The sequence below is a fragment of the Podarcis bocagei genome (assembly GCF_964188305.1).
Source record: "Podarcis bocagei genome assembly, chromosome: 13".
In the NCBI taxonomy this organism is placed as follows: Eukaryota; Metazoa; Chordata; class Lepidosauria; order Squamata; family Lacertidae; genus Podarcis; species Podarcis bocagei.
In genome coordinates this window covers 4,290,115-4,311,035 of record NC_138138.1, presented here as the reverse complement: position 1 = coordinate 4,311,035, position 20,921 = coordinate 4,290,115, and the positions used below count along the sequence as shown (strand labels likewise).

The window sequence follows — 20,921 nt, the reverse complement described above, 5'->3', positions numbered from 1 at the left end:
AAGCCGCTTATCAGCTGATCCACTAAGCCGCTAAACCGCTTATCAGCTGATCGGCTAAGCCCGCTAAGCCGCTAATAGCGCTAAGCCGCTAATGGGCTTGCTTCGCAAGACGAAAAAACCGCAAGACGAAGAGACTCGCGGAACGGATCCTTTTCGTCTTGCGAGGCACCACTGTACTGCCATATTTCCAGCTTCCACCCAGAACACACCACAAAATTCATTGTTCATGGCTGCATTTGTTTAGACACATCAAAGAAAAAAATCACAACTCAGGATTTTTAATCAGGCATCCCTCAGACTACCATACTCACCCTACAAAATGAAAACAAACAAATAGATCAACAAGGTGAATTATTTACCACAGAGCAGACCTAGAAAACAAACGAACATCAGTTGTTACCACTTATCATTTGCAACTGAACACACTAGATCATATCAATGAACTTCAGACTACATTCTGTTCTGTGGTCCTTGAGGTATGACAATACTCTTTTGTTTTTAGTGCAACAGACCAACACAGCTATGCCTTTGTCAATTAATAAAAGTTGGACAATTAAAAAGAGGTGTCAAATAAGTGTCTGATACCAAAATAGTAACCAGGTCAGCAGATGACTGCTCCTCTTACCTTCCAAATACATGTCTCGTACGCCCCTCAGCAGCAGCTGCAGCTAAAAATAGAGAATGACAAGCAAGAGAGAACCTCTGTTAGAGCAGATCCAGTATAACAGAAGGCATCAAAAAGCAGCAATGCACTCTCTACGGTTCCTGAGTGCTGGGGCTTTGGTATCCAATACAGAGCTGATAAAAGGAAATCTTGGCAGTGTTGCACACAACCTTTTCCCTCTTCTTTTTAAGGCAAGTTACTTACAGGAACAAGGGGAAGTTCTTCACGATTTGGTGGCAAACTGGCCACTGAAGGAACTTAACATTGGAAAACTGTTGGGGAAGACAATAGACCACCAGGAAGACATCAGTAGCAGAGCCTGCTCCCTGTGCTTGACCAGCTGCCTAACTGGCCTGAGAGACTATGTGCTGAATTGTTCATCTCCATATGCAAAGAGACTCAAAGTGGTGGACTTAACAGGCCTAAAGGATGTTGAAGTTCAGCTCTGCAACTGTAGGAAAACAATGGGACGCTGGGCCAGAACAGAGCTGCTGTCAAAGATCTGCTACGACCTGCTTGTTGAAATGCAAAGGCTGAAGTTCAATCCAGATGTGTTTGAGATTTCAGTCGACGTTCTTACTGATGTCTTTGTTACTGAACGAAGTTATGAGCTGCTTGTCCAGGCCTTGCTTATGAGGTGCCATTGCCCACTAAAAATTCGCTGTGCATCCTTCCGAGTGGACAACCTAGCCCTGCGGAAGCTCTTCTACATCATAAAGCTTACAGATCCCTCTTTGCTGCTCAAATTCGAAATAGTCCACAATGTTCGGTTGGAAATGGAACATTTGCACATGCTCTTTAATAATGTCCACTTTCCTCAGCTGACGTCACTCACCCTCCCAGCTAGGACGTTCGATGTACGAAGGTTCACCCCAGAGGATGAGGCCATTCTTGTAGGAATTGGAGAAAAGTTAAGCCAGATGACTCAACTGACTGAGCTGAGCCTAGCATTTTCCACACTCACGGGAAGGATACGTAAACTACTCAGGTAATGTGCTCCAGATCTTGCTGGTGACGCAATTGAGACAATATTTATGACTAATATGTAACGTATTAAAAAGCGACAGCATGTGAAGCTTTCTTTTATTGTCATGCTGATGCTTATCTGATTTAGCATCGTCTACTCGACAGTGGGATTTGCTGCCAAGGAGTGTGGTGGAGTCTCCTTCTTTGGAGGTCTTCAAGCAGAGGCTTGACAACCATATGTCAGGAGTGCTCTGATGGTGTTTCCTGCTTGGCAGGGGGTTGGACTCAATGGCCCTTGTGGTCTCTTCCAACTCTATGATTCTACTCTGTCTAGCAGTAAGTCCCAAAGGAAGGACTTTTTACAGTTCTGCTTACCTGTATCCCATCTAACTGGAGATTCAGGAATTGAACCTGAGATCATCTGGAGTCCCCAATGACGTACTTTTTTTGCTGCAAAATAAATATTTGCAAATGTGGGTGCCAGTGCCATTCTTGGTGGTTTTAGGCTCTAACATTATTTTTAAATTTGTTTAAACGGTTTTTAACCAACCTTTCAGGGCACACTGCCCTCACATTTTCTGGAAGCAAATTGCTCTGAGCAGAGGCATGCCCTGGCCACATTCCCCCCCCCCCCCCAAAAAAAAAAAAAATCAGAGAACCACTTGAAGAATAATACTAGCAAAAAAACCCCACTTTGCTCTTTGTACAGCAGCTGCATTATACGCCTCATGGGAGTGGCAGGAATCACAACAGCACACACACTTCAGTGAGATGAAACAGGCCACAGGTTCATTGTCTTTCGAGACAGAGGGATGCCTACAGCAACAATAAGCAGGGGTGGCAAGGGAAGTGGCAAAAGGACTAGACCCCATTCCTCTCAACCCTTGCTGTTGGAAAGTTATTTCAGTTGTTTGGGGAGCACCCAGTGCAGCCACACACCCCTGGGAATTGAACAATGTTATATCTTAATGTGGTGCGAGCCAAGCACCAGGGATCCCACTAGGCAACTGGGGGTGGGGAGAACTGGCACAAGGCTGGGTCCCTTCTAAGCTAGGGACGTGGCTTGTGCATTGCCTGCCCCACCGCCTACTGCTGCTGAATGCCATTTTGCTCAAAGTAGTGATACAATTAGTAAAGGTAAAGGTAAAGGGACCCCTGACCATTAGGTCCAGTCGTGGCCGACTCTGGGGTTGTGGCGCTCATCTCGCTTTATTGGCCGAGGGAGCCGGCGTACAGCTTCCGGGTCATGTGTCCAGCATGACTAAGCCTCTTCTGGCGAACCAGAGCAGTGCACGGAAACAGCATTTACCTTCCCGCCGGAGTGGTACCTATTTATCTACTTGCACTTTGACGTGCTTTTGAACTGCTAGGTTGGCAGGAGCTGGGACCAAGCAATGGGAGCTCACCCCATCGCGGGGATTCGAACCGCCGACCTTCTGATCGGCAAGTCCTAGGCTCTGTGGTTTAACCCACAGTGCCACCCGCGTCCCTAGTGATACAATTACTGACACCCAATAGAACTTTGGTTGAGAGTAAAATTCCTTTCCAGCCCTGAGAACAAGTGACCCAAGAGTCCAGAGAAGCGCTATTATTGCAGGAGAAAAGGGAAGGAAATTGGTGACCACAGCTGATGGGCAATGGAGGCTTTTAAGTTTCCACGTGGACAGCCCACCTGAGCCCTGCATCCTCCTGTGGGATCTTGTAAGAGACCACCAGAGAGGCGGAAACCGTCTCTTCTGAACACGCAGAGCTGCCATATCACCGAACAAATGGTGCCCTGCTTGCAGGGGAACATGGAGTAGTGGCTTGTACACAAAATGTTTTGTGTTTCACATATTGAACAGTTTCAAGGGAACTTGTGCATATGTCTCCTGCCACTAAAATATACTGTGTGTCATTTACAAAATACTTTGGATACACAACCATCATCATCAACCTTTTATTCGACCGTCAGTCAGAAAAAAAGTACATTTGTCAATACACAGTTAAAAGCTCCAGGAAAATTTTAGAACTTAGCCAACACTAAAATGGGCTAAACAGATAGCCCCATATCAATACAGTCAATTTTTGGATACACAAAACACATAGTCTTTACTTATTCTCAACATCAGGGTCCCCCTAAGGCATCTGACCTGAGCCACAGTGAGGTACCTCCTCCCCTCAGCCAGGGGGTTTTACCTTTCAAAGTGGGTGCAGGTTGAGCTGAGAGATGCTTGGGCATTAATTTTCTAAATGATTCATAGAAGAAGGTCTCCTCCCACCCCACCCCCAGCAGCTTGGTTCTGGTTTACTCCCCCCCCCCCCACTGGTTTCTCTTGTTGTTTGAAGAAGATATTTTCATTTGATCCTATTGTTTTAATCTGTTGACTAAACAATTAAGGGTGATTTAGGAATAACCTAGCCTAGCTCAGTGTCAAAGGCCTGGAGATATCTTTCAACCCAGTAAGTCCATAATTTTGTATTCATGCTCAACCGTGGCTATAATCCTTCCTCTTATTTTTCTGCGAACAAGTCCCACTGAAACCAACAATATCTCATCCATCATGATGCACTTGCACCCATCGTTCATAAACCTATTAAGTACCCAATGCAACTGAATTATGTAATTGTTTACTTTGTTTTAATATTCAACTTTCCAGCCCTCTGAAAACCCCGCTGAAAGTGCTGGATGTTTCCAACTGCTCTTTAAACCACGTGGACATGGCCTATTTAGCCAACAGCCTTCATTCTGGCTCCCTGGAAGTCCTTGATATCAGCGGCCATGACGTGGCTGACCTTTACCCATCCACCTTCTTCAAACTTCTGAACCGTTCCTCCTACACCCTGAAGAGTCTCGTCCTTGAGGAATGCAACATTCAGGACACTCACATAAACATGCTGATTTTGGGGTTGGTCCCCTGTCGGAAACTAGAGGAGCTGAAATTTCTTGGAAATCCTCTCTCTTCTCGAGCACTGAAATGCCTTTTCAACATTTTCATTGATTTTCCAAGACTCAGATACATTGAATTCCCAGTCCCAAGAGACTGTTATGCAAATGACATCAGTTACCCAATTGGTGAAGCTGATCTTTCGAAATTTGATCACCAAAAATATGAGAGAATAGCCGAGGAACTTAACATGATTTTACTGCAGGCGAAGAGAGAGGACATAAAGGCCTCTACACCCATCTTTGGGGGATATGACGCAGCAATACAGGAAACGGGCAATGAGCTTGGAGCCACTTTGCTGAAGTCTTTCAGGGATGCCCTAGAATGCTTCAACAAGGCTCTTCAGGAGATGAACTGAAGTCTGAAGAAACCTGCGGAACCAAACAGTGCTACTCAAATCCATTAGTCAAATAAAAGCATTCGTTTATTGGAATAATTTAGATAACACATTTAGCGTATATTCTGCTACCATGGTAGTCTCCTGAGCAAGCCCAGTGAAAGAAATGAGGATGTGCAACATGGGCGTAGCCAGGATTTATGTGGAGAGAGGCTGGGGGGAGGCTTCATGTTGAGGGAGGACAGAACCTCCTTTTGTTAAGTGTTTTTATTGATTTACTTTTGGGGTGGGCAATTGCTATACCCATGATGTACAACCCACTAACCTTCCACACACCATCACCTGTTTCATCTGAAAGGAATGACTACAAGTCTCCATACAAAGCAGCGAGTTGTTCTTTTCCTCAGTGGGTGTGCTTTGTACATGAAGGGTTGCAGCCCAGTCTATGGAGCGACAACTTGAAACCTTGTTAAATACAGAGTGTTCTTCATTGGTGAGGCAGGTGAACTTTATACATGCTCATGCCATTTGTTTCTGATGCTTAAGAACGTGAGAGGAGCCTGCTAGATCACACCAATGGCCCCTTCTCGTTCAGCACCCTGTTCTCATACTGGCTGACCTCTGAGAAACCTGCAAGCTGCATCTGAGCACAATAACAGACCTCTCCTTTCCAGTGGTTTCCATCAACTGGCCTTCAGAAGCATTGCTGCCTTTAGCTGTTGTGGCAGAGCAGAGCTCTCATGGCTTGTAGCCTTCAATAGATCGCCTTGTCCACCACAAATGCTTATAGTTCCTGTTCATGTCTTCTTCATGAGAGGAGGTTGTGGTTGGTGAGGAGGAGTTGGTGGTGCTAATAGCTAAACCCTTTAGGCTGCATCACCCTTTGGGTAAAATATTGCCTGCACATTTTCTTCCCAGTGAGCCCATTGACCACAACCTCCATGTATTCATACTTCTAGAAAACAAGCACACCAGAGGACCTGGAGACTTAACTGTGAAATCCTCCTGTCACTGGCTCACTTTGTGGTGTTGGGTACATTACTCTGGTATCCTTTCAGTCCTTTGATAATGGGTAGCCAACTAGCCAAGGCTAACAGCAGAAATGAATCAATTCTCTAGAAGCATTTTAGAGGCTGGCAAGTGCATTATTCCATAAGCTATCAGGAATTATCAAGAATTATGCATCCGATGAAGTGAATTTTAGCTCCAAATAATGTGAGGTGTTTTTTTAAAAAATAGTACTTGAAAAAATGAAAATATTGTAATTTTTAATTTTGCTTTATCTTTGCCATTTCCCCCTTTAAAATGGCTGATGCTATGCATTTTTACAGGTGTGTGACTGGCAGAAATTCAACTGGTCAGATTTCGCTTAGCATGGTTGTGCAGTGATGGCTCCATCCCCCTGCCCCTGGCTCAATCACTGTCATGTTCAGGTCAGGATTGCACTGCAAGCTGATAAACAGGGAGGGGGTTGGACTCGATGGCCCTTGTGGTCTCTTCCAACTCTATGATTCTATGAAAAGTAAAAATACAAGCAAGTTAGCACAAATACATGTTTTGTAAAACAGAAGAGGACAGACTGTTCTAATATAATAATATTTAAAGGGAAAGAAAAATCACATTAATCTGAATGATATGGATAATACAAGAAGAAAACACAGAACACTCTGTCTAAACTTAGAAGCATCCGTCTGTCAGCTTTACTCATGGAAAGGTCAGTCTGGTCACACTTGTGGCATTTGACCTATTTTCCAGCCCGTATCCCTTAGGTAACAAGGAGAATCTTCCAGAATATTTTAATTATTTGTTTTTAAAAAAGGATTCAAAAGTTTAGTTCATTGGCAATAATAAGAGTTTTAAAAGGTTGCTTAACTTGCCAGATGACAGAGTTGTGCAGATACAGAAGGAGCAGAATAAATTCAAGCTTCTACCCACCCATGATCACACCCAGCACAAGAGACATTGGATTCTTATCTCATTATACATGACTAAGCCATTTCTCACTTTCTCACCACTTGCCTTTTCCTGTAAGACCTATTACAGTCGTTAAGAGTCGTCAACAGGCTCATCTCAGCTATCTGCCAATCTCCCATTCCCACCACCCTTCTGAGTAATACCCCTCCCCACCTTCTCACTATATAGAAGGATCTGGCAACTTCTGTTTCAGTGTATCTGAAGCAGTGGCGTAGCGTGGGGGGTGCCAGGGGTGCTGGCCGCACCAGGCGCAACATTTGGGGGGGGGCGCGTTTGGCCGGCCCTCCTCGAGGAAGCAGGAACCCCACTGTCCTCGGACCTCCTCCAAAGGCTGGCGGTGGGGCGGAGAGACCTTCTCCCCGCGCCAGCCTTCGGAAGGCTGCTCCGAAGCCTGGCGGTGGGGCGGAGAGACCTTCTCCCCGCGCCAGCCTTCGGAAGGCTGCTCCGAAGCCTGGCGGTGGGGCGGAGAGACCTTCTCCCCGCGCCAGCCTTCGGAAGGCTGCTCCGAAGCCTGGCGGTGGGGCGGAGAGACCTTCTCCCCGCGCCAGCCTTCGGATGGCTGTCCTGAAGACTTGTGGTGGGAGCAGTGGCGCAGCGTGGGGGGTGCAGGGGGGGCCTGCCGCACCTGGCGCAACATCTGGGAGGGCGCGGAAGAGACTCGAGTGCTAAAATCCACGGGTTAGGGGGCGCAAATTACTTGCCTTGCCCCGGGTGCTGAGAACCCACGCTACGCCACTGATCTGAAGAAGTGTGCATGCACACGAAAGCTCATACCAAGAACTAACTTAGTTGGTCTTTAAGGTGCTACTGGAAGGAATTTTTTTATTTTGACCCAGCACAAGGTTGCTGCCACCAGCACAATTTGGGTGCTGTCAATCGAAATGCAGCCCATTGACCAGGTAGGAGTCAAGAAACCTGCTTTCGTAGTCCCAGGCAACATACAGGTGAGATTTCTCTTCTGGACCCAAAGCTGGGTCTGCCATTAGGTAGACTGAGGCGGCTGCCAGGCGGCAGAAACCCCTAAGGCAGCAGCCCCCGGGTGCCCTGTGGCCCCACAGCCAGCACTGAAGCAGTGCTAGTATCAGCTGCAATTGTGTTAAAAATCCCACAAGATCTTGCAGAGCATACAAGATCTCACCCAAAATTGGTGCCACTTCTACGCCAGCAGTGGAGGCGGCAGGGCAGGGCAGGCAGAGCAGCAGGTATAGCGGTGGTGGCAAAGCAGCACTTTGCCTCATTTTGCCTCAAGTGGTGAAATGGGATGAGCTGCCCCTGAATGGGCCACTGTAAATAACGGGTCACAAGTTGCCCAGGCCTACAGTAGGCACCACAACAGACTATATCTTGACTATATGGAAGGCAGGCAGGAGTGGTGGATTTATAGGTATGTGCAGAATTAGACCCTCACTGAGGGCCTCCTGAGTTATTGGCATACATTGTTAACTGAGAGGATACTTTTGAAACATGGCGTCAAACAATGAATTGCCACTGCTGAATTTCTAGCATTTCAGTTTATTGTGTTGTTTACACTCTTCTCCTCCTTGACTGAAGGCAGCAGGAGTTGCTCCATTTGGTTGCTCCACCTGTGAAGGTCTTCATGGGAAAAAAAATATGTGTTATTTATTTACTTTATTGTTTTCATAAATTTTTTATAGCACTTGATTGTAAAATAAACCCCCCAATCCCTCGGAGTGGTTTACAAAAATGTGTTAATACCATATTTTTCGCCCTATAAGACACACTTTTTCCCCTCCAAAAATGAAGGGGAAATGTGTGTGCGTCCTATGGGGTGAATGCAGGCTTTCGCTGAAGCCTGGAGAGCGAGGGGGGGTCAGTGCGCACCGACCCCTCTTGCTCTCCAGGCTTCAGGAAGCTATCCGCTAGCCGTGGGAGACCCAGCTCTCCCAGGGCTAGTGGAGACCTTGCCGGCACCCAGAAGCTTGGGGCGCGCTGAGCTTCGCACGCCCCAAGCTTCGAGCTTAGCACAGCGCACCTGGGGGGGAAATAAAATTTTTTCCCTTTATTTCCCCCCCAAAAAACTAGGTGCGTCCTATGGGCCAGTGCGTCCTATGGGGCGAAAAATACGGTAAATAACCACAACAAGTGGAGCACTGCTTGCTTTTTAACTACTTAAATGTTGAATTTATCACAGCATGAGCAGCTGAACAAAATTGCTATAAATCTTAAATGACATTTGCCCCCTCCATCTGAAATACTACACCTGGTCTTGTATTATTGGAGTACTGCCAGCCCTAAGATCAGCTGATGAAAGACCAGAGGCACAACTCATTTGCAAGTACAGCTCATGAAGCTTTACTTCTTTGCATGGTTTAGGGTTGGCATTGGAGGAGAGCAGGGCTCTTATGTCTTTAACAGCTAGGTAAAGGTAAAGGGACCCCTGACCATTAGGTCCAGTCGTGGCTGACTCTGGGGTTGTGGCGCTCATCTCGCTTTACTGGCCGAGGGAGCAGACGTACAGCTTCCGGGTCATGTGGCCAGCATGACTAAGCCACTTCTGGCAAACCAGAACAGCGCATGGAAACACCGTTTACCTTCCTGCTGGAGTGGTACCTATTTATCTACTTGCACTTTGATGTGCTTTCAAACTGCTAGGTTGGCAGGAGCAGGGACCGAGCAACGGGAGCTCACCCCGTCACGGGGATTTGAACTGCCGACCTTCTGATCGGCAAGTCCTAGGCTCTGTGGTTTAACCCACAGTGCCACCCATGTCCCCAACAGCTAGGTAGCAGACAGATATTAAACAGGGTAAGCCTTTTCTAGTATGGAACCACAATTATGGAGAAAGATTAACATGTTGATATTCTGTCGGTCAGACATCTGTTGAATGACCCTGATTTCTTTTTGGGTACTCCAACCACACCTGCAAAAGATGGTATAAATTTGCATATGACAAAAATGTCTCCATTTCTGAGTGCAGCAGGGGACCCAATCCACATACAGTATACTAGACCAAAAAATTCAGTTGATACCCCTGGCCAGTAGCCTGGGGTGATGGGACTTGTAGTTCAGCATCATCTGGAGGGCCACAGGTTCCTTATCTAGCAGGGGGTTGGACTAGATGATTCTCAGAATCCCTTCCAATTCCGCAATTCTAGGATTCTATGGACCTCTGCAATGCAGGAATCACAACGGACAGATAGCCTCCAACTTCTGCTTTAAAACCGTCCACAGAAAGACAGTCTACCACCTTCCAAGGGAGTCCATTCCATTTTGAGAAGTGTGTGTTTCTATTGTTTATAAAGTTTAATAGACTGTTTTTGTGCTGTATGTTTTATGGGCAATAGTTTCTATAATGGTATATAGCCTGAATTATAGGAAGCAATTACTGATTCTGCTTAGTAAATAAAGCACTATTGCCACCAGAGCTATATGTGAAATCAATTATTATGCATAAAGCATTGCTCCAGAACTTAATTCAGCTAACTATGGCTGTCCTGTTTTCATGCCTGCCAAGTAGTCTGGGTTGGATTTTGAAAACTCCAGACTGCACAGCAAAAATATAGGCGTGAGTCAAGTAGTCCTGAACCACATGTCATCTCCCTTTTCAGTAAGTTACTGAAAGACTTTAGCATCCAGCAGAGATTCTAAATGCTTCAGAGGATTCTGCTTGCCAGTTTATCCATCATATCATCCCCCAAGTGATTCATGAACATAAAAATAGGAGCACCAAAATACTTAAGCAGTGGTAATCCGAACTGAACTCACATAACAAAACAGAGATCAAAAAATTAAGCAAGTTGAGCCTTTAATCAAGAAAGCATTTGGATTATCCATTGTGATAAAATACATTTTTTGCAATGCGGACTCCTTTGCTAAGTAGCCCTGATACGCTACAAGTCAACATTCTTAACTGTGATGTAGAAGAGAGAAATGTTGCCAAGAAGGAAAGTTTCTCTATGCTTTGGGAGGATCTGACTATGGAAGTAAGGCGGCAAGAGAGGTATAAGCCCATCATTATTGTACTTTTTAAGCATTATCTTACTTTATGGATATAACATTTTTATATATATAATGGGTTTGATGTGTTTTTTTCCTAGGGTTTATCAGCATATTTCAACTTTTTTGTACTAAAATCAAACTGAGTAGCAACTGGGCAGGGTGAGGAAGGGAAAGGGTGTGGTGCAGGATTTTAATGCATGGCATTAAACATTCAGTGATAATTTAACATTATGATTTTATAGTTAAGAATTTAGAGATGGTTTAATCTTTCTAGTGATGATAAACTTGGCAGAATTTGTGTTGCTTCTCTTAGCAATTGATTCAGTTTTTCCAAAGATCTGAAGGGAGAAACTAATGAGTCATCCAGGAATGAAGCTGTTTGTGAAGCATCATTGACTTTTATACTGGGGAGAAGCAGGAGAAGTAACTTTCCCCCAGAAAATAGTCCTAAATGATTTTTTAAAATGAAAACAAATTAATGCATTTGACTACAGCTCCTGCTTAATTATCCAGTGTTAAGAGCCAGGTAACTCTAAACTAGCAGCCAAGGAAATAGGTGGTCACACTTTCACTGACTTTCAATTTTTAGTAACTTTTGCAAAGTTGGAATCAAAATTAGCAAATAGAGGTCTTCTGTGTCAGATCAGATCGGTGAGACAGGAAATAGCTATTTGTGCAATGTACTACAATAACAAAAAATATGCAGTTAATAGACAATGACTTGGGTTATGCTTCAGAGAAGACCTTCTTAAATGAAAGCATCCTTAGTAGCCATGTAAATATCAAGATGCTCGGCACCTGCCAAATTTTGCAATTGATTCCAGAGTATTGGAGCTGCAACATCAAATGTCCAGTTTCTGGTACAAGCTAAGAGCAGCCCTGAAGCATGTGGTACTCTCAGCAGTGCCCTATCAAAGAAGTGCAGTTGCTGACCAGGGATATAGCTAACCTGGTCCCATGTTCTTAGGGTTTAAAATGCTGAAACTAAAAGCAAAACATTGAATTGTTCTTGTAGTATATTGGCAGCTCTCTCAGCAGAGACATTATGCACGGTTAATGTGTCAACAACATAGCCGCTGCATTCTTCACCAGCTGCAGCTTCTGCAGCTTCCAGACTAAGCCCAAGGGAAGCCCCAGATAGAGCACATTGCAATAATCCAGTCCTGTGGTCTCCAGTGCCAGGAAAACAGGGGCCACCTAATCTTAGCTGGAGCAGCTGGAGCTGTTTTACCTGCCGGTGATGCTCAAGGTAATGCCACATGTGCCTCGTGACAAAATAAAAATAAAAATGGATCCAGGACTCGAGCACCCCAGACTGAGTACTAGTTCCTTCAGAGGGAATGCACCTCCATCCAGAACATGTAACTCACCCAGAGGGCCTTCATCTTGATAGGGTTTAAATCAGGCGTCAGCAACCTTTTTCAGCCGTGGGGGGGGGGGGGTCCACCATCCCTCAGACCATGTGAGGGGCCGGACTATATTTTTTATGGCGGGGGGGGGGGATGAATGCATTCCTGTGCCCCACATATAACCCAGAGATGCATTTTAAATAAAAGGACACATTCTACTCATGTAAAAACATGCTGATTACCAGACCGTCCGCAGGCCGGATTGAGAAGGCGATTGGGCCGCATCCAGCCCCCGGGCCTTTGGTTGCCTACCCCTTGTTTAAATGCAGTATATTGGACCTCATCCAGCCACTATTGCACCCAGACACTGTTCTAGAGCCTGCATCAGCCTAATTAATGACACTTTGCTCCAAAGTCCCTTGTGACAGCTCCCAAGAGCTTCCCATAGGTGTTAAATAGCACTGGGGACAAAATAGTGCCCTGTGGCACCCTGTAACACAGATGCCAGGGGACTGAAGAACTGACCTTGCATGTAGGATTGGAACTACCATAAAATGGTGCCCCCACGAGCTGGTCCAGGGGGATGCCATGATCAATTGTATCCAAAGGCATGGAGAGACTGCGCCAGGTTGACTCCCCTTGTCCCTCTCCTGATAAAGGTCATCCATCAGGGCAACCAAGCCTGATTCAGTCCCACAACCAAGTCTGAACCCAGACTGAAATGGGTTTCATAGAAGAATGCTTGCAACTGCTCTATATCATGGCCTTCTCTATTATCTTTCCTCTGCTCTGAGCAATGGGCACCCCCACATCATCTAACAACAATGTTTTTTTTACAAACTGATTGCTTCTATGGGTTCCTGCTGTGAAGCCATGATGCCAAGGGCCTTCAAAAAATTTCAATTAAAAGATGTCATTATTATTATGTAATTTTTTAAAAGCACTGAGTGCTCCCGGGGTCCCCTGCTGTGACACTATGGTTTTTTGGTCCTCCTAATCCTGCCAAGTTTCTTTATTTAGATGACAGCAAAAACAACAGCAGCAGCAGCATATATTTATTTGTTGATCCAAGGCTCCCCCCACAATTTTGTCCATTTTGAATAACAACAACAACAACAACAACAACAACAACAATAATAATAACTATAATAATAATGTTACAACATTATTTAACTGACTGCTCCCATAGGTACCCCATTTGTGATACTTTGATACCAAAAGATTTGTGTCTATCCCATATCTGTCAATTTTTTACACAATAATTGACAACCCTCACGGGCCCCCTATTCTGATCCTGTGATGCTGAACAGTTTTTATGACCTCTCATCACACCCACTCATTATATGTGTGGGGTCTCTCTCTCTCTCTCTCTGTATAATCTGTCTACATATACATGCATACAATTATTGATTACAGTCACTTTGACATGTGGACCTTGGGAGGGTTGACCATTGGTCAATGCAGCCCTTAGCCTCAAAATGTTAGCCCCCACCCCCGTTCTGTACCATTGACATTTTCCTCACAAGCTGTAACTGCTGTGCCATTTTTATTCTTTAACTGGAAGACTGCAACCCACCATTAGGTCACAAGTTTGCCAAAGGTGAGTTGTACTAGTAACATCATTGCCATCTTTCAGAGAAAATGTAACAGGAAAGAAAACAAGAAAAAGGAAAGGATAGCCTACGAGAGTAAAGGTAAAAACAATGTACAAGATAATTTTAAAGGGCTCCATGTGTTTCTGATCCAGGGAATGTTGACAGCCACTAACCTGCACTGTGAAAACGTATTCTTGTTTAGTCTGGAATTACATTCTCCACAGGACAACGTTGCTGGAATGGAATAGCTTCCGCCATGAGACGTATGAAAAACAACACCAGGACACCATTCTTGTGCAGAGATCTCCTAGCTTGAAGATGCAGATGGGCAGACTGGGAGAAAAGATGAAAGTCTACCGCCTTCCGTACAAGAATGTGCTTCCTGTACCTTTGTTTAAACCAAGCAAATTACCAAGCAAACATAATTATGCATCTGAAGGATGCCAAACCAGAAATGTCCCTGCTTCTGAAAAAGAGGCAATCAGACAAATGGCAAAAGGTCCTCAGTCCACCAAACCAGGTTTCCAGATTTCCAGCCTTCTACCCCAACAAAATATCTGGTGCCCATCAATGCATTAATTGCTTTTGTAGCATCCTAGCTGGGGTTTTCAAATTACTTTCTAGCTTGTGGCTTTAAAAACATTACATAGTGCTAGAACCCAGTTACCTTTAAGAGTTCCTTCCACATGGGATCTGATCTATTCCCCTGACTTAGTCATGGGTGACCTCATGAGAATGTGGATCAAAACTGAAGCCAAACAATTCAATGGGGACTGTATGAACGTCATGACACAGATTTATCAGAAGTAGTGTTATGCATAGATCCTGGAAAAAAATGGGGATCCAAATGTTAGGGCTAGGAGGAAGTTTGCATCTAGCGACTAAAGTGGTTCACATGGCAGTCCAGTTCCATGCTTTGCCAACATTCTAAACTGGCTGATGCATTTGAGGAAAATGTTTGGCTGGTGCTCTGCACCTGCTGGTTCCTTCAACACTCTTCACATCTCTGGGTGCTTTTGGAAAGTAGTGTGCACTGTGTGCATTATCCCTGAAGGGTTTTCTACCAAAAAAATTACAGAACTGATCATTATCCAAGCTGAAAGAGCACTGAAATATGAACAGAAAGCATAGTGGGATGATGACATTATCAACGCAGCATGGGATGATGGCCTGGAAATAGAAAGATTCTGTGATATACAAAAAAATAGGCTGTGGAGCCTAGGGTATTTACAAGAAAATGAGATGCAAAGGTTAAAGCAGTCCTAAGGAGATGCCCCAGTATAGAGGCCAAACATAGACTTAAGGGTGCAGCCGATGAAAGCGGACTGTTACAAGAGATCCATTGCAGAGGCCAACAGTATAAATAACAGCATATTTGCAACTTCTCTAGTTTACACTAGGGATTGTCTGGTATCTGGGCTGTCAAATAAACCAAGCAAAAATATGATGATTCCTCAGTCATTAGATATATTTAGCATTTTTAGATGATTGTTATTTTATTTTGTTCCCTTCTATTGCATTATATGCTTTACAACCACCAGGGTTAGAGTACAACAAAAAATTGTGAGTTTTTGCAACAATGGGTGGTAGGTCTGAAGCGTAATGTGAGCCAGCATGCTGATGCAAGCATTAATCCTCTACACATTTCCATGATTAAGCCACATGCAACTCAATAGCACCTTTAAATATATTTATTTAACAGAAGTTATATACCACTTACTCATCAAAGTGCTGAAGTGTTTTAGCTAAAAATATAATTTGCTTCCAAATAAATCCCATTTTATTTTATTTTGTTTTATTTTGTTCCAAATAAATCCCATTTTATTTTATCTTGTTTCTGAATAATGCATGGCTGTGAATAACTTTAACCATGATAAATGGCTATTTGAAAGCATTTTTTTATTTGAAGGTAGATGTTAAAAATGAGGGAGGGAGGGAGTGCCTGTGGGTAAGGAACCTCAGCTACTATCTCATGAGGTAAAAGCTGAAAGACCAGGGATCAAACAAGCTCTCATCTATATGAGAGCAACTGGTGAATTGCGTATATCTGAACTGGGAATTGCTGTTTTAACTGATGGAGCTGGATGAATGAGGAAGTTTTGAGACTGAAACTGTGTTATATTTGAATGAACTGGCAAATACTGAAGATACAGTCTGCAGTGAAGATAAGAATGGAGTTAAGTGATTTTGAATGGAGTTATATCTGTAAGATGATGTCTCTAAGCTTGGCTTTATGGCTCACAGACTTTGGAACATTCAAAACATACACAGGAACTTTTAATAGTATTTATTTCCATGAAATGCTTGATTTCATTATGCTTTTGACGACCATATGCTTACAAATAATAAACATCACCTGAGAACTCCCCGTTGTAGGATTAGATTTGTGCTTTAAATCACCATAAAAATGGCTTTCTGGTTACCACATGCCAACCAGTATCTGATTCATTGGTAAAAGAACCACATCTTATATGAGAAGAAGTGATGGTTGGGCTGTCATTTTTCTTCTGGTAGGGTAACTGGTACAAGCTTATCCTGGCATGGAAAAGCACCAATGTACTAATTAATCAGTTGGATTTCTGAAAGTCATATATATGTCAAATGCATGGCAGTACATATATACACGCTTGAAGATTAAGCATCCAGAAGGCTCTGGACAGGACAAAAAAAAAAAAAGGAAAAAAGAATTGCTATCTTTTTTTAGGACTGGCTCTATGGTTATGAGAGCCCAGATTAAGCTCCAAGGTCTTCTCTCTGTTAACCCCTTTCTCTACAGAATCCTTCCACATTAAACTCCCTCTCTGCTTCCGTTTTCCCTAAGACCTAGGTCAACAAAGGGCTTGTTTTGAGTGCACCAAAAGCCCCTCTTAGAGCAGCACAGCAGAAGGCAACGTTTGTAAAAATAAAAGAAAGAAGTTCCACATTTGAGAATTTGTCCTTAGTTGGCTTCAGAGGCAAATTACTTAGGATGTGGTTACAAAATCATTGATGGGTGTCAAGTACCCGTCTCCTCTGGTGCCTAGAGATCCCAGTCCCTTGGCAAAATTTGGGACAGAACCCTCTCAGCGAAAAGTACAAAGGAGCAAAAGAAAGACAGGGAGAGCAAACCCTGAACTCCCGAAGAACTTTGGAGCCTGTTTACTTTCAACAATATATAGGGCCGGGCCCTTTCTTCTGCCAGATTCCTGTTTCTTTCAGAGAGCTGTCAGTTATTGTTCAAAAAGATACACTAAAATAGACAAGGTCCAGAACATGCATAAAAATATACCAAGTCCCTGACAGCAGCCTCACACTCTAAACAAAAACATGGTCAGGAGGGAAGGAGGGAGAAGGAACGCCCTGTCCTTGGTGGATGAAGCTGAAAGGACTCAGAGGAACTGCAGTAAAAGGAAACTTGCACAATAATTAAACCAAAGATACAGACAAAGATAATCCTTGCAGAACATCAAGAAGGAAGCACAAGAGTCAAGAACCTGGAGCAGAGCGGAAATGAGAGCCACAGCTCTGATGCTTAGAAAGACGCCGCAAGGAGGGAAAGATGACTCTTTGGTACACAGTAAGTCCTAAAAGGCAGGAAGTGGTGCCTGTCTTTGCCACCATTATGGGATGTTTGCGGGTTGAAGGCACTTGTGCCCATTTCTTCTCACTGTAGCTGTTTAATGCAAGGCAAGTGCAACAGTTTCCCATCATAATCTAATGAAGCTTGCAGGCATTGACTTATACATCTTACGGAGAGAGGGTAGCCTTATTCGTCAACATGTAATATGTATATCACAAGCCAAGGATTTCAGAGTTGAAGAAGGATAATTTGTAGTCACCTTGACTTGTAGATCAAGCATTCTGGTGATGTATTCTGGTAGACCCTTTGGCCAAACTTTGCCTGTCAATAAAGCATTTCTCAAGTCTCACGAAATGGAGAGAAGACTTATTCTCTAAAGACCTTTAACATATACCTACTGAGACTATTTCAGTAAGACCATATTTTGATGGTTTATCTTTTTGGCCTCAATCATGGACAATTGGTTTACTCAACTAACACTTGGCCTGAGACATGTGATGCAACACATCGTGATTTTATATTTTACAGAGGCTGTCATAAATTGTGTGGATAAGGACTGTTCCAACAGCATCCCACCGCCCTTCCTTTTTTCCTGGTGACCAGGATACATCTTTGCTGTGGTGGGTTCATCTGAAATCAGGTAGTCCCTGATCTTATGGTGTGCCCACCTCCACTTGGCAGCCATTTTATGTTGTCATGCGCACACTATGGCAGCTGTTTTGTGACTGGTACCCACATCACTCTCTTTTCAAAATGTGCCCATTGGTGCAAAAAGGGTTGGTGACCTGAGAAAACCCTTAAGCTGAATTTTTGGTACTTCATGGGACCTCTCCAACAGTGGCTGCCCACCTCCATCCAGAACAGATTTCTGTGCCCACAGCAGTTATCTAGTTTAAGCCACAGCTTGATTGCCCTCATCCATCCCAAAACTGCCTCCGGGCGCTTTCTAAAGGATTTCCACAGCCTCCCTGGAATAGTAGTAGGAAATGAGAGATACAACTGAGTAGCTTATGTTTTGTTTCCTTTTTGTACTGCTACTTATTTGGAAGTCAGTATTTGCAAACCATACCTCAAGCAGTTTTAGTTGCACAGAAATAATGATTATGCAAACATATACTTTATTGCTTTTCTGTTCATAGAAGACTACACCACAGTGCCATCTGCTGGCATTAGAAATACCACCAACTCATTATTGATTCTGATACAGCTCACCACAAGCAAAAGTTTTCACTTCTCTCATATATAACTTCAAATAATGTTACCAAACCATATTTTGTATACTAGACACAATGAAATACCACAGTAATTGACCCGCCCACATTAAGATAATCTCCCAGCTGGGAGAATTTAGCTCCCTGGCTCTGGTTTTATGTCTCAAGCTATATTGAGACATGTGCTGTACATTGTGAGGTAATGCAGTATTCCAAGGTAGCAGGAAGCTGCTGGAATTTTAGAAGCCTTTGTATCTTCTTGATGATTTCAGAAACACATGCAATGGAAGTTAACAGAAGAATGCAGTCCCATACAGATTTTCCTGGGAGTAAATCTCAGTGAGTTCACTCCCAGCTTATGTACTTCTGTGAAGACACGCATCAGATTGCACTACTGTATATGTTTTTCATTTGAGACCATACTGTTTTAGAGGCGATATAGTGTATTGGCTCAAATATAACCTGCACTTTCCCCCCAAATTCTGACAGTGAAAAGTTAAAAGCGTGGCTTATTTGTGCCCTAATGCCGCCGGCAAAGCGGCGCGGCTCCCTCCCCCCCCCCCGAAGCAGCCTGGGAGCATGGGCCATCCATTCACCCACCCTCCAAACCCTTTTCCTGCCCCACATGCCTGGCTGCTGCTGCTGCTGCTGACACTCTTAATTTGGTGGGAAACAGAAGCAGGGAAGAGAAAGAGGCCTCTTAGCCCCTCCCTCTCGTGCGGCATCCAAGAAGCCCACAGGGAAACTATTGAAACGCCCCTTGGGAGAAACTACCTTTCCCAGGATCAACTTAGGGATGGATTTATTCAGGTATTGTATTTTTTTCTTCCTTCCCCTCCCTTGAATTTTAAAGGTGCAGCTTATATTTGGGCCAATACAGTAATCGAAAACTGTGTGATTTGCCTTGGGAAACTATGGACAAATGATATAATAAAATATTCTGCAAGGCTTGTTTTAAGAACACAGGAAAAGCCCTGCTGAATCAGGCCAAAGGCATCTTGTTCTCGCAGTGGCCAACTAGTTTCCCTTGTTATGTAGCTGTTTTTCTACAGTATCAACAATTTATATGGATTTTCACAGGGTAGCACAAGCTTTTGCCGTAAAGAGCTTATATATCTCCTACCTGTGAGGAAAAGCAAGAAAACAGAGAGGGGCAAGAAACACGAAAAAGGGAAGAATGTGAGCAACCATAGTCCCTTGTGGTTAAGGAAGCTTAAAGACTGAGAATTCAGCAGTGGGAACCCATCGTGCAGCAGATGGGCAGCCCTGCAGAAAAGTCCCTTCCCCTCCTTCAGATTCGGCTTGTGAGGTTAAGAAGAGAACTAAGATGCTGAGTGAATTTGACTCTTGACAGAGTTGTCTAGGCTTTCAGAGCTGGGCAACCAAGGGTCCTTGCTTTTGCCTAGAGAAAGCAACAAACTCATCTTGCAAACATGGGATAGTTGCCAACCAAGCAAGAGTGGGATTTTGAAGAGGATTTCTGGATAAAGAGGAGATGTGGCAGGGCACATGCATTCAGTTCAAGCTGAATGAGCTTCATTCAGAAGAGAAGGAGACCTGAAACCAGAGGAGGTGGAAAAGTGGTGGCAGAGCTGCAATCTGTGGAAGGGGAGATTTCAGAGGGAAGGGGGAGATTCTAAATAATGTTCAAAGGGTATACTGGCCATAAAAAATGTTATACCACCAAACCAGAAATAAAGATATTCACGATAAATAGTTATACCTGGCATGAAATGCAGGTTTTGCCTCTTTCTGCCCCCTCGCCTCTATCTTACACAGATCTACAAACCCTTCCAGCTGCTCTACCACACTTCAAGGCAGTATCTTGTAATACAGGGGTGTCCAACTCCCAAGAGATTGTGATCTATTCCCGGAATAAAAAACTAGCAGTGATCTACCCATGGGGGGGGGATCCAAAGTTATGGCACGCCATAAATCCTCACAATAGATGCACTGCTGCTCGCCTCCGACACAGCGCTTAGGCGGGCCTTTGTCACCGGCGACGCTCCCGCTCCCTGATCACCTTCACTAGGGCCATTGCGGGGAGGACAGGGGCTAAGGAACAGTCTAACAATGCCTGATCGCATGGGTAGATCAGCACGGCAGGGGATCCGCAAAGCCTCCTGCCGGAGCCAACTCCGGGAAAATGAGCTCGCAGTCACCCAGGAATCGACTTGTTGATCGTGGTCGACCGGGAAGAAAACTATATGAAGACTTTACTGGTTCACTGGGTTCATTTCCTGCATTAGACACAACTGGGTCTTTTGCTAAAGACACTGCCTAATAGCATTTGTGTGTAAACAGAGATAAATGCTTGGTAGAAATGACTGACAGAATCCGAGACCAGGGAGAAGAGTCGGTGAAAGAAGACTGGAAGAA

General features: G+C 44.2%; 1 protein-coding gene across 3 annotated transcripts; it reads left to right on the top strand.

Moving 5' to 3' along the window:
- Nucleotides 1-615: 615 nt before the first annotated feature.
- On the top strand, nucleotides 616-14,132 carry LRRC14B (leucine rich repeat containing 14B). 3 transcript variants are annotated; one of them, XR_014001564.1, is made up of 3 exons: nucleotides 8,962-9,248; nucleotides 9,612-10,829; nucleotides 13,997-14,132. XR_014001564.1 is itself a non-coding variant. In XM_081167285.1 (2 exons), the coding sequence occupies exons 1-2, from the start codon at nucleotides 682-684 to the stop codon at nucleotides 4,913-4,915; spliced, it is 1,617 nt and encodes a 538-aa protein (XP_081023411.1). In that variant the 5' UTR covers nucleotides 616-681; the 3' UTR covers nucleotides 4,916-4,993. The 3 variants fall into 3 exon arrangements, 1 of the variants encoding a protein (XP_081023411.1); XM_081167285.1 differs by lacking the exons at nucleotides 8,962-9,248; nucleotides 9,612-10,829; nucleotides 13,997-14,132 and adding exons at nucleotides 616-1,652; nucleotides 4,270-4,993; XR_014001565.1 differs by having other exon boundaries at nucleotides 8,962-10,829.
- Nucleotides 14,133-20,921: the final 6,789 nt, after the last annotated feature.

Excerpts from the sequence above, each read along its gene's own strand:
- LRRC14B (XM_081167285.1), top strand. The coding sequence starts at position 682 with ATGACAAGCAAGAGAGAACCTCTGTTAGAGCAGATCCAGTATAACAGA. Across the intron at positions 1,653-4,269 it reads AGGATACGTAAACTACTCAG|CCCTCTGAAAACCCCGCTGA; the intron begins GTAATGTGCTCC and ends TCAACTTTCCAG.